This window comes from Budorcas taxicolor, chromosome 8 (assembly GCF_023091745.1).
Source record: "Budorcas taxicolor isolate Tak-1 chromosome 8, Takin1.1, whole genome shotgun sequence".
NCBI lineage: Eukaryota > Metazoa > Chordata > Mammalia > Artiodactyla > Bovidae > Budorcas > Budorcas taxicolor.
In genome coordinates this window covers 13289281-13303681 of record NC_068917.1, presented here as the reverse complement: position 1 = coordinate 13303681, position 14401 = coordinate 13289281, and the positions used below count along the sequence as shown (strand labels likewise).

Below are 14401 nucleotides of genomic sequence, written 5' to 3'. Positions count from 1 at the left end.
GGATATAATTAGCACTAGAGTAAATCAGAAATAACCCCAAATGCCTCACAATAGTGGATCAGCTGAGCAACATGATAAGAGAAAATATGGCATTAAGGATGCATGGGGGCTTTGGGAATGAGGCCATTCAGATTCTCACTAAGAACCTCTTAATTGCTTCATTTATACATTGAGAATAATTATATCTAAATTTAGAGTTACTGGGAAGATTAAATAAATGAAAATATGTACAAAATTCTTAATAGAGTGTATGACTCATTGTAGTCATGGTAGTTAATATTATAAACAGTGGTCCCCAACCTTTTTGGCACCAGGGACCAGTTTCATAGAAGAGAATTTTTCCACGGACTGGGGGAACAGGCAGAGAGGGATGGCTGCGGGGTGATTCAAGCGCATTACATTTTGTTGTAGTTCAGGTGCTCAGTCATGTCCGACTCTGCAACTCCATGGGCTGCAGAATGCCAGACTTCCCTGCCCTTTGCCATCTCCTGGAGCTGGCTCAAACTCATGTCCTGAGTCAGTGATGTTTTCCTACCATGTGGTCCTCTGTCGTCCCCTTCTCCTCCTGCTTTCAGTCTTTCCCAGCATCAGGGTGTTTTCAAACGAGTCAGTTCTTCGCATCAGGTGGCCCAAGTATTGGAGTTTCAGCTTCAGCATCAGTCCTTCCAATGAATATTCAGGACTGACTTCCTTTAGGACTGACTGGTTTGATCTCCTTGCAGTCCAAGGGATTCTCAAGAGTCTTCTCCAACACCACAGTTCAAAAGCATCAATACTTCATTGCTCAGCCTTCTTTATGGTTCAACTCTCACATCCATACATGACTACTGGAAAAACCATAGCATTACATTTATTGTGCACTTTATTTCTAATGCAATGCCACTGCTGATCTGATGGGAGGTACCAACGGGTCTGTGGTCCAGAGGTTGGGGACCCCTGTTACAAAATATCATAGCGATGTTAAAAATAATAAGCATGAGGGGTAAATCACTAGATATGCAAATAATTAAATTGCAAAGCATAAAGTTACCATGTTTGTACATTAACAAGGACAGGAAGCACATTTGGAAGGATTGAGTTCAGCTCAATTATTTTCACAGATGCCCACAAGAAGAGAACAGGCTCAGATTGAAGAACAGTGATTTAGAATGAATATAAAAGAAAATTAGGATTATAAAGTGCTGAAGAAATCTATAAAAGAAAACATTCAAACCTTTCCCTCTAGAGATTAAAAAGATAATTACATTGGTTTCTCATTTATTTCCCTGATTATAACAGTCAAAGATAATTTATATTTGGCTTTGATAGGTGTTCTTTGCCTCGGGGGTTTCTCCTTTCTAATTGTGTTTATTTAGGCTAATAGAAAATGAATTTGCATTCCTTGAACTTCTACCAGTTGAAGGTGAGTAGATGACTGAGAAGAATGCTTAACAGCTGGGGAAAATCCCCTTGGAATTTAAAAGGTGCTGGGAATAATCCAAAAAGTAGATAATCCGTGGAAGAATTAACTGTACATGAATTTGGTAATTGCCCAGTATCTTTCTCTTTTTTTAAAAAATTTCTAAATTGAAGGATTGTTAATTTACAATGTTTCAGGTATATAATTCAGTGATTCAGATATATATATATGCACACACACACACACATATATTGTTTTAGATTCTTTTCCACTGTAGGATATTATAAGATATTGGATATAGTTCCTTGAGCTATACACTAGGTTCTTGGCTTTTTTTTTTTTTCAAATCTATTTTATATATAGTAGTATATATATATATCTATCCCACATCTCTTGCTTCAGCTCTTCAAGAAAAAAGAGCCATGACATCATAGCCAGGGATCTAATGCGTGAGACAGGGGAGCAGCTAGGACCATTTTCTTATCCTGGTACCATGTATGATACCTCATCTTACAGTTAGTTCCTTTTTAATATTAATATCATATATAATTAATATATGACATTGTGCTATATTATTTTATGCTATACTATCTTATATGGCCATCACTGGTGACTCGGTGGAAAAGAATACGCCTGCCAAGCAGGAGACAGAGGGTCAATGCCTGGGTCAAGAAGATCCCTTGAAGAAGGAAATGGCAATGGGCTCCAGTATTCTTGCCTGGGAAATCACATGGACAGAGGAGCCTGATGGGCTTATAGTCCACGGGGTTTTAGTGACTAAACAGCAACAATACTATCTTACATCATATCATAATTATATTTTATAGTTACTTTTAATGCCTTTGTACAGGGATTTCTTGACAATAATATTGTGAAAATCCCATTTTCAGAGTAGTTGTTACAAGGATTCTTGCTGCACTTTCAAGATGTGAGGACCATTGCTAGGGCATCAGCGCCACTCATCTCACACCAAATGGCAAGGGAAGGAAAGTTCTCAGGCAGTGAGGTCAAGATGAAGGAAGAGGCTTGTTAGCTTTTGCTTTTTGGTTATAATATCTTGGGCTTCCCTGGTGGCTCAGCTGGTAAAGAATCTGTCTGCAATGTGGGAGACCTGGGTTTGATCCCCGGGTTGAGAAGATCCCCTGGAGAAGGAAATGGCAACCCACTCCAATATGCTTGCTTGGAAAATCCCATGGACAGAGGAACTTGGTGGGCTACAGTTCATGGGGTCGCAAAAGAGTCAGACACGACTGAGCATGCACACATGGCTAAATATAAAATACTTTTTGGACTGTCTATCATTGAATAGGTTTCACAGCACATCTTGCCCCTTACTATCCAGGTTGTTTTAAAAAGTGACTTGACTTCTAATATGAGATTGAGCTTTAAAGCCAATACTTGAGTCCTACAATGAAAATCCCAAGTAATGCTAAGTTTAAAAATCAGTATCCTCAGGCTTCCCTGGTGGCTCAGTGGTAAAGAGTCTGCCTGCCAACGCAGGTGACATGGGTTTGATCCCTGATCTGGGAAGATCTACATGCAGCGGAGCAACTAAGCCCGTGTGCCACAACTACTGAGCCTGTGTTGATCCCACATGCCACAACTTAAACGAGAAGGCTCTAGAGCCCAGTCTCTGCAACAAGAGAAGCCATGGCCATGAGAAGCTTGCACACCACAACTAGAGAAAAGCCTGTGCAGCGAGGAAGACCCAGCAGAGCCATAAATAAAGCCATAAAATAAATTTAAAAAAACCTGTATCCTTCTCTCCTTTCCTCTTTATTGAAAATGCATTCCTTATGCTATCAATCTGTTATGTTGTTCATAAAACACACAGACCAAAAAAGCCTAAAACCTAAAATGGAGAGAGAAAACTGAATAAAAATAAACTGAAAATATCCCCTTCAAACTTAATCCATGTGGCTTTCATGGAGGTATAAAGATTACCATATGGTGTAGCGAATTTATGGAACAAATTTGTTGTTGGGCAAAAGAGAAAAACCAGTGAGTATCATTTATTCATTTAGAAAATATTTATTAAATTCCTGATAGCATCAAGCAATGTACAACTAGGAGCATGGTAAAACCATGCCTGACCCTGTAGTTTGGCTGATTGGAGTAGAGAGAGAATTAATCATCTTTGCAAATATCAGTGACCTTTGCAAATATATGCTTCTATTAGTTATGGTAAAAGAAAAGAATTAACAAGATCTTCTAAAAAGTTTGAAGACCTTGAATTTTATCCAGGATGATATTAAAAATGTTTAACAACTGGCAATGCTACCAACCAATCAAAATAGACAGAGGCTAGTCAGCCATACCAATGAATTCTGCCTGAACATTAGCCCTAGTTATATTAATTTAGGGATTTCCACTCATAGTAAGTAGAATGAAAATGCAAATATAATCATTTTAAATATGTCTCTTTTTACTTTATCTATTTGCTTTTTTATAAGTCTCTTTTTTAAGTTGTTGGTAACAAAGTTAGTTTAAAAACACAAATACAATATGAGAAAAACTTAGCTAGATTTTAAATTTTGGGTATTTTTCATTTTGCCATTTTTAGTGAATTTATTTTATAAAATTTTATTATTATTTTGAATAGGTATTACCTTCACATGATTAAAAACATTAACAAGATTAAAAATTCAAAAGACACAAACGGCTCTCCAGGTTAAGAGTCTCTTCCACCCTTTAGACAGTTTTCCTGTCTGAAGGAAATCAATATTGCCCTTTTTCTTGTAAAAGTAAAAGTAAAGTGAAGTCAACCAGTTGTGTCCAACTCTTTGTGACCCCACGGACTATAACCTGCCAGGCTCCTCTGTCCATGGGGTTTTCCAGGCAAGAATACTGGGATGGGTTGCCATTTCCTTCTCCAGGGGATATGTAAAGTCTTCCAGAAACACTGTGTACGTGACTTTTTTTTTTTTTAGGTTAGTAAATCTCCTTAGACTGGAGCCTGTAGACCAGCACAGAAAAGAAGTGGTGACTAAATCAGACAGACAAGAACAGTAAGATACAATGCTTTATCTTAGTTTTAGTGGGATGGATTGAATGTTTATTCCTAAATTGAAACCCTAACCCTATGGTAATGACACAGGGAGGTGGGTGGGGCCTTTGCGAGGATTAGGTCATGAGGGAGAGCATTCATACATGGGACTGGGAGCATCCATGCTCAGTCGCTCAGTTGTGTCCGGCCCTTTGCGACCCCGTGGCCTGTAGCCCGCCAGGCTCCTCTGTCGATGGGATTTCCCAGGCAAAATACTGGAGTGGGCTGCCACTTCCTACTCCAGGGGCTCTTCCTGACCCAGAGAGCGAACCAGCATTTCCTGATTGGCAGGCAGATTCTTTACCACTGAGCCACTAGGGAAGCCCTCATGAATGGGTTTAGTGTCCTTTATTAAAGAGACTACAGAGGGACCTGTTAGCCCTTTTGTCATGTGAAGACACACGGAGAGTCTCTGAGCCAGAAAGCAGGTTCCCACCAGACACTGAGTTTGCTAGCACCTTGATCTGGGACTTTCCAGCCTCTAGAACTATAAGAAATAAATCTTCTGCTCTTTATAAGCACCCACCCCCACCAGTGTTTTGTTATAGCACCTGGGATGGACTAAGACATACGGGAAAATGAATCTCAGTAACTCACAGGGTAGGATATTCTGTCTACTGCCATATTCTGGGGCAAAGATGCTCCCTTCAAAGGAAAGAAGGCTTTGACTGTACGCTTTAAAGATGGACTATTTCAAGTTCATTATATACACCTAGAGTTAAAGAAATCCAAGTATAATTTTTTTAAAGGGATCCTGATTTGTTTTTTTAAAATTAAGGTACAATTCATACACCACACCACCCAGCATTTTAGTATATTCGCAAGGCTGTAAAGCCATCACTACTGTCTAATTTCAGAACGTTTTCATTACCCCCGAAATAAATTGCATACCCATTACAGTCAGTCACTCCTCCCCTGCTCCCTGGCCCCTAAAAACCACTCATCTATTTTCTGTCTGTATGGATTTGTCTATTTTGAATATTTCATATAAATGGAATCATATACTAGGTGGCTTCGGTGTCTGGTTTCTTTCACTCAGCACACTAAGTTCAAAGTTTATCTATGTTGTAGCATATATCAGTACTTCATTCTTTTTTCTTGCCCTTGCTTTTTAAAATTTATGGCAAAATTTATATGCTACAAAATTTATCATTTTAACCATTTTTAAGTGTACAGTTCAGTGACATGAAGCACACACATTGTTGTACAACATCCCCGCCATCCGTCTGAAGAACCGTTTTTAAAACTCAAGCTGAAACTCTACCCGTTATATAACGTCCCTTCTTCGTAACCTCTGTTTTACTTTCTTTCTCTGTGAATTTGCCTATTCTAAGAACTTCATAAAAGCAGAATCAACAATATTGGTCCTTTTGTGTCTGGTTTATTTCACATAGCACAATGTCTTCAAAGTTCATTCATGTGACTACCTTGAAACAGAACTGCCTTTCATTTTAAGGCTGAATACTATTCCATTGTTTGGATAGACCCCATCTTGTTTATCCATTTTTCACCAAGTGGACATTTGGGTGTTTACATTTTTGACGATTATGAATAACGCTACTATGAACGTTAGTGTACACGTTTTTGTATGACCATGTTTCCAGGTCTCTTGGGTGGAAGAGACTCTCAATGAGACTGTAGAGGAACTTGATGAGTAATACACATTGGCTAGAGATGGATAGAGTAAGCCCCCTCATATAAACATTTGAGTTTTGAACTTTCAAAGATGCGAATGTGTGTTCGCATGTCCAATCACATTAGTTCACATGTCTGGCGTGCTCGGTCATGTGTGTCCATCCTCTACAAGTGGCTGTGCTTTTGTGTACTTTTCAGTACTGTGTAGAGTACAGTAGAACAGGTTTTTAATTTCAAGCCCAGGATGTCTGCAAGCTTACAAATAGCAGGATGTAGCCACTTGTGTTAGTTGGGGACCAAGGCTAACTTTGTTGGATTTATGATGAAATTGGACCTATGAATTCACTTTTGGACCGGAACTCATTCATACATCGTGGACTTACTGTACTTTGATCATGGACAATGGCCATTGAGACTGTGTTTCCTTTGAGGAAGTGTGAAAGTAACTTAGATATGGATATACAGATACATAGATTTATATACATTCCTTTGTTAATGTTCTTTTTCATTATGGCTTATTCCAAGATAGTAGATATAGTTCCCTGTGCTATACAGTAGGACCTTGTTGCTTAGCCATTCTAAATGTAATAGCTTGCATCTACCAACCCCAAACCCCCAGTCCACCCCGCTCCCTCCTCTCCTCCCACTTGGCAACCACAAGTCTGATCTCTACGTCTGTGAGTCTGTTTCTGTTTTGAGGGTAGGTTCATTGGTGCCACAGTTTAGATTCCACATATAAGTGATATTCATATGGTGTTTGTCTTTCTCTTTCTGACTTAGAATCAAGTATACTTTAAATAGTTACCCATTTTCCAAGCAGAGCTCTTCTTTCTTCAAATACCTACAATTAAAAAAAAAATGTAATGATTTCATATTTCAGGGTTCAAAATACCCATTAAAAAGACATCATTAGGACTTCCCTGGTGGTCCAGTGGTTAAGAATCTGCCTGCCAATGCAGGGGACATGGGCTCAATCCCTGGTTTCAAAGGATTCCACACCCCTCGGTGCAACTAAGCACAAGTGCTACAAGTACTGAAGCCTGCCTGCCCTGGAGCCCCTGCTCCCCAACAAGAGAAGCCACCGTAATGAGAAGCCTGCTCACTGCAGCCAGAGAGTGGCCCCTGCTTGCCAAAACCAAAGCAAGCCTGTGCACAGCAATGAAAACCCAGCACAGTCAAAAATAAATAAAATTTTTAAAAAGACATCATTAAAGGATCAATCACTAAATATTGCCAGTCTTTTCCATTTTATCAACTGAGTATAAAGAGAGAGGTTTTGTACCTGAAAGGGTAACTTTATTTATAACTTGGGCAAACTTTCTTTTTTCTCAGTTTCTCCATCTGAATCAATTCATCTTTGAGAAGGAAGAGTTTTTTAAAGGCAAGAAATAAGAAAAGAAAGGAACTATAAAGTAGAATCATTTTTGGAATTTGAAAGGCGATGACAAAACTGACAAAGGAAAAATAGGAAAACGGAGAACCTCCCTCCAAATATTTCAGCATTACTAGTATTGGAACTTGTGAAATTTATGAGTGAGCAACTCTGTTTTTCTATTTCTTGAGTTCACATATCAGTGGGTGTACATTACATATATGTTTGCATATGTGCGCCTCTGGGCTTATAGCTCAGTGTTTATCTGTATAGGTTTGTTATTATATACCATTGAGGACAGAAATTATGTCTTATTCACCTTGACTTCTCCACTGCAGAGTGCTGTACGTGGCATATTACAGGTGCTCAAGCTTGCTGGAAGGAATGAATATGCTTGTGACAAATGAATATCCTTTGGATGTATCGCTGCCATGTGAGTGTATTTACATATTAGTGGAGAGGTGTTTTCCTGAGTTTCAGTCATTGTGTATCTGTCTGAATGGGTGAGGAAGGGACAACTCGAGTGAGAAGGTTTGGCAGAGGAGGGCGAGCTGGAGCCAGGAAGCAAGAGACAGCAGGTAACAGGTGTGACTGTCTCTCTCACGCCCACCCTGCACTCTGTCGGCTTTCAAAATTGGGCTCCATGTTTTTCCCTTCCTCTTGGCACTTTCTAAATTCTCTCGCACTGTCAGAACATTCCTATTTAGAAACTAGCTCAGGCCTATTTCTTCCCTTTTGTGGAGGAGGATGAGGAGCTGGTTTCATGCTTCCAACAGATCTGTTTTCCTTCCTTTTTTTAGACTCTCAAATTCTGCTTTCAAAGGGCAGGCGAAATGGAGACTGAAATAATTGATTCAACAACAACCTAAAGGCCTGTAAAATGCCAATCACAGGTAGACACTTTTTATACTTTAGAAAAGAAGAAAAAGAATACCATTTTCTCCTCCCTCCTAATTAACTGCCCCCGGTCTACTAGGACCCTCAAATAACAGTGACAGATAATCTCAGAATTTCTAGATGAAAATAGAACAGGGGAGTTCCCTGGTGGTCCAGTGGTTAAGACTCTGTGTTTCCACTGCAGAAAGCGAGGGTTCGATCCCTGGTTGGGCAATTAAGGTTCCATAGGCCAATGTTGTGGTCACAACAAGCAAACAAAGAAAAAGAAAATAGAAGAGAACCTATATATATATATAAAAAAAAAACCTATAGAATTTTCAGAAGACTGAAAAATAAGGATTCAGGGCTTTCACGGTGGTCCAGGGGTTAAGAACCTGCCTGCCAGTGCAGGACATATGGGTTCCATTCCTGGTCGGGGAAGACTCCACATGCCTCAGGGCAGCTAAGCCAGTGTTCCACAACTATTGATCCTGCATGTCCTAGAGTCCACGTACTGCAGCTAGAGAGTAGCCCCCGCTTGCTGCAACTAGAGAAAGCCCTCGTGCACCAATGAAGACTCAGTGCAGCCAAGAAAAAATAAAGAATAACCAAAAAAAGAGAGAAAAGTCGGGATTCACACATTTCCTGAACCCTTCCCTTGTGTCTAACAAAGTCCTATCAAGCATCTAATTCCCCTCCCAAGTCTCGGGCACCAGCAATTCTCTGGCACCCAGTGGTCTCACTCTTCCCAGCTCCTCCTCCACTTGCAGCCCATGCTCCACCTGGCCTTTCTAGGATTCGCTATTGCCCGCCAGGTGATTCTGTTCATTTTCTCTTCCCGGGTAGATTACAGCTACTTTCCCTTATATGATCCACAGGTTCCAGGGGAGGCTCACAATAAAACACCTGCTGACTGAACAACAAGAGATTCAGATGTCATAGAATTTTAGGGCTGAAAGGAATCTTAGGATCTTTTTGTTCAATTTTTCTGTTTTAGAGAGGATAAGCAGAGGCCCAAAGAGTTACCTTTATAGATTTTAAAAAAATCATTGGTTCCAGACTGTATGTTCAGCTGAATAATATACTTGGTTCCTCACTAGAAAGCCATGCAGTGCAAGCTTGCTTAGTCATGTCCGACTCTTGGAGACCCCATGGACTGTAGTCTGCCAGGCTCCTCTATCCATGGGATTTCCCAGGCAAGAATACTGGACTGGGTTGCCATTTCCCACTCTAGGGGAATCTTCCTGACCCAGGGATCAAACCCATGTCTCTTGCATCTCCTGCATTGACAGGCAGATTCTTTATCACTAATGCCTGGGAAACCCTGCTAGAACCATGGTCTTTCTATTCTGACCTCCAACCTTGATCTTCCCTATTCTGACTTCAAGCCCTACATTCTCAATGAATTGCTGCCCATGGTTTGACCTGACAGTGGGGGGGAAAAACCAATTAGGTCCCAGGATGACAACTTCCTTTCAAAAGGAGGTTGGGAGGACCATTGTGGTGTTCAATGGCAACAGAAGGCATCAGAAAGAAAGGGGCACTGACTTGAAGGGGTGTGGAGAGTCAGCAAGAATGTGGCAGGGGGACTTCCCTGGTGGTCTAGTGGCTAAGACTCCAAACTCCCTATGTAGGGGCCCGAGTTCCATCTCTGGTCAGGGAACTGGATTCCACTTGCTGCAACGAAAAAGATTCCACACGCCACATCTAGAGATCCTGAATGCCGTAATGAAGACCCAGTGCAGCCAAATAGATAAAGAAAATAAATATTTAAAGAAATAAATAATAAATAAAGTCAGTCATTGATAATAAAATCAAATAAACAGGGTGGGAGGTAGGGTCTTTAGAGGGCCAATGACCAAGTCTAAGCAGAGTCCAAGCAAATGCAGTTCTTCACCGAAAGGCGATTAGAGTCAGGTAGGAACCGACAGACGTGAGGGGCGAGAACAGAAACACTAGACAAACTCAGATCTGGTTCTGACTCTACCCTTGACAAGAACTATAATTTGGAACAAATTATTTAACGATCAGGTCCTCAGGCAGACTCAGAATCTTATAGTCTCTGGTTGGGAGCAAGTCTTCATTCCAAGGATTTGCAATCAGATTTTTGATCTTCAAAAGCTGGAAGAGGGTTGAAGGGATAAATTGGGAGTTTGGGATTAACATATACAAACTGCTATATACAAAATAAATATCCAACAAGGACCTACTTATAGTATATACACTACTCAATGCTGTGTAATCACCCATAAGGGAAAGAATCTGAAAAAGAATAGATATATATATGTGTAACTGAATCACTTTGCTGCACACTTGAAACTAACACAACGTTGTAAATCAGCCATATTTCAATTAAAATAAAAGAAGAGCCCAGAAACAGTATCACTTCAAGTGGGAAACATTAGAGAGAATCGTCTTTCCTTGCAGAATGCTGCAGTTTGTTTACATCACAGTTTACTCAGAGCCTGCTGTTAAGTCAAAATCCCATGGTTGTTATTTTAGTCTGTTGACACTGTGGCTGCATATTTCACCAAGTGACATCATTACCATGGAGGAGTAAGACATTTGGGGGCTCCTAAATGATGACTGATGGATGGTGGTTAGATGCTTTTTCTCAGAACACCCTTTTAACTACATGTATACTGTACTACGTGTGTGAACCATATTACAAAAAAAAATGTTGATCACTTTCAATTAAAACACTAGATGGAAAAAAAAACCTACACTAGACAGCAAAGAAATACATACTTATAAAACATTACTACTCTCAAAGTTTTTACAAGCCCTGAATTATTCTATAATCTGATGATGCTATAATTTTGGCATCTACATTTGAATTCAATCTCTCTGCTTAAAGCCTCTTGTGAAGTTAAACTCCTATGAGGTTTATTTTAGACTGAAACAGTTTCATATTTCTCATTTTACTACAGAATAGAAAAAAAGGCAAAATTAAAACAAAAACCAGGGACTTCCCTAGTGGTACAGTGTTTAAGACTCCATGCTTGCAATGCGGGGTGCATGGGTTCTATCCGTGGCCAGCAAACTAAAATCCCATATGCTGTGCAGTGTGGCCAAAACAAAAAAAGAGGACCTCAAAATTGCTGATCATTGGCAAATGCCCTGCTGTAGAAGTGTAGAAAAGCCCTTGAAGTTATCGTATGGACATGGTCTGCCCAGCTGTAAACTTGAGCATCTATTTTTAACCCCTTTCACACAGTCAGAATGTTAGACCTGGAAGGGACCTTTGAGGTCATCTGATCCAAGCCACTCAATTTCCAAAGGCAGGTAGTAGAGATCAGAGGCATAAAAGACTCGCTGAAGTCCAGCAGGAGATTATTTACTGCAGCTGATCTGGAACCTGTGTGTTTCAATTCTCAGCATTACTGTTCTTTGCTCGCTTTTACTTACATTTGTTTTTTAAATTGTTAAATATCATTGCACTGTATACAGTAAAAAACAAAAACTCTCTCTTCCAACAGACTTCCCTCCCACTCTTCCATGTCGTCCAACTTTTTAGGGGAAACCACTATTGATAGTTGGGCTTCCCTGGTGGCTCAACCAGTAAAGAACCCACCTGCCAATGCAGGAGACATAAAAAGACGTGGGTTTAATCCCTGGGATGGGAAGATTCCCTGGAGGACGGCCTGGCAACCCACTCTAATATTCTTGCCTGGAAAATTCCATGGACAGAGGAGCCTGGAGGGCTACAGTCTATGGAGTTGCAAACAGTTGGACAAGACTGAGCACGTGTGCACACATTAACAGTTTGCTGTATACATATGCAAATTCCACGTGTGTGTCTAAGCACTGATACATTCATTCACATATATATGGGTATATACACAGGCCAAGATTTTTTTGGTATTATATTTAATTTTTATTGAATTATAATTGACATATAACATAATTTTAGTTTCAGGTGTACAACATAGTGATCTGACAATTTTTAAAATTTTAATTATTTTTTTATTGAAGGATTTTGCTTTACAGAATTTTGTTGCTTTCTGTCAAATTTCAACATGAATCAGCCATAGGTATACATATATCCCCTCCCTTTTGAACCTCCCTCCTATCTCCCTCCCCATCCCACCCCTCTAGGTTGATACAGTGTGCCCCTGTTTGAGTTTCCTGAGCCATAAAGCAAATTCCCATTGCCTATCTATTTTATATATGGCAGGCTAAGATTTTTGAAAATACTTTTACTCCAAACTAGAACCTAACTAAACCAAAATAAAAATGAGGGAGGGAATAAAATGGGAGTTCTGAACCACAAAATAAATATCATTTCTAATAGAAATGTTTATTTCTCTTATCATTGCTCACCTAGAAATTAACATGAAATTTTTAAACATTTTTATTTATTTGACTGCACTGGGTCTTAGTTGTGCCATATGGGTTCTTTAGCTGCAGCATGCAAACGCTTACAGCTTGTGGGATCTAGTTTCCTGAACACAGATGGAACACAGGCCCCCTGCATCAGGAGCACAGACTCTGAGCCACTGGGCCACCAGGGAATTCCCTAGAAATTCTCATAAAATTTGACAAAAGCTATTCAGGCTTCCCAGGTGGCACCAGTGTTAAAGAACTCATCTGCTGGGACTTCCTGGTGGTCCAGGGGCTAAGACTCCATGCTCCCAATGCAGGGGGCCTGGGTTTGATTTCTGGTCTGGGAACTAGATCCCACATGCTGCAACTAAGGGTTCACATGCTTCAACAAAAATTGCAGCCAAATAAATTTAGAAAAGAAAACTCACCTTCTAATGCAGGTGATATAAAGGACACTGGGTTTGATCCGTGGGTCATGAAGATCCCTTGGAGGAGGTCATGGCAACCTACTCCAGTATTCTTGCCTGGAGAATCCCACAGACAGAGGAGCCTGGCCAGCTACAGTCCGTGGGGTCTCCAAGAGTCGGACACGACTCAGTGACTAACACACACGTAGGGTCCTCAGTGATGTGCGCGGTGGGTAGGGTGGAATTTATCCTTGGGAGCAGTCTGTTATCGGTTTTGCTTCATAGGATTAGTTTGGTAATTTAGAAAGATCATTCTGGGACCAGAATAGAGGATGGATTAGAGACAGTGAAACCAGCTGAGGGGTTACTGCAATGTGCCAGGCGAAGGCGGGGGTGAGTGTGTGAACTGAGAACGTAGAACTGGATGTGCACAAGTCAAAGGAGAAGAGGGGTCTGGATGAAGAGACCCAGGAGGAAGACTCAGAACCTGAAAACCAGTTGGAAACGGAGGTGAAGGGGAGCTGGTAGACACTCCACCTTCTCATCTCCTAAATCTTTTAAAAAATATTTATTAATTTATTTGGCTGCCCTGGGTCTTAGTTGCAGCACACAAGGTCTTTAGTTGCAATATGTGGGACTGAATTCCCTGGCCAGTGATTGAACCTGGGCCCCAGCCTTGAGAGCAGAGGGTCTTAGCCACTGGACCACCAGGAAAGTCCCAAAGATCTTTCTTTCTAAGCAGGAACTCTGTATCTCTTGCCAACTCTGGCCATGTAACTGGGGCTCAATTAAAGTTTTCTTTTTGTTCTAAATTCATTTCAATTTTTTTCAATTAAAAATTTTGAAGAAACCTTTCATTTTTTTTTATCCTCTACACAGTCCTAAGCAATTCTTGTTCATGTTTCGATTACCTAATTTTTAATGCTTTTTTTTCCTTTAAAGCATGATTTCAACTAATAAAATAGTTCTTATTACTCACCTTGTCATTCAAAAGCTGATGGTTTAGGGGTGTCCAGGTACTCATCTTTGTCTGCATTTTGGGACCATCTCTGTTTTTTGGAGGTGCAAATGCCATCATGAAATAGCTGGATATTCTTCGGTAAGAAAAACTACACCTGCAGAAGAAATGAATCACACAATCTTCAGAATACTAAAAATACTAATACCATATAATCTTTTTTAGTACACTGGGGCAGGGACGAGGGGGAGAGTAACATTTACTGGGAGCATTTTATATGTCAGGCACTTAACAGGTTTGCTCAATTAAAACCCATAACAATACGGTAAGGTGGTGGGTTTTAGGTTATTGTACAGATGAAGAAAATGAGGCTCACTGAAGA

General features: G+C 40.3%; 1 protein-coding gene across 1 annotated transcript in view; it reads right to left on the bottom strand.

Annotated features, from left to right (window-relative positions):
- FBXO16 (F-box protein 16) overlaps window positions 1-14139 on the bottom strand; it is a 45000-nt gene extending 30861 nt beyond the window's left edge. The window contains exons 1-2 of the mRNA XM_052645329.1: window positions 14041-14139; window positions 6886-6921 (exon numbers count right to left, since the gene is read on the bottom strand). Coding sequence (XP_052501289.1) covers window positions 6886-6921; window positions 14041-14139 — 135 coding nt within the window. The remainder of the gene's footprint in view (window positions 1-6885; window positions 6922-14040) is intronic.
- Window positions 14140-14401: the final 262 nt, after the last annotated feature.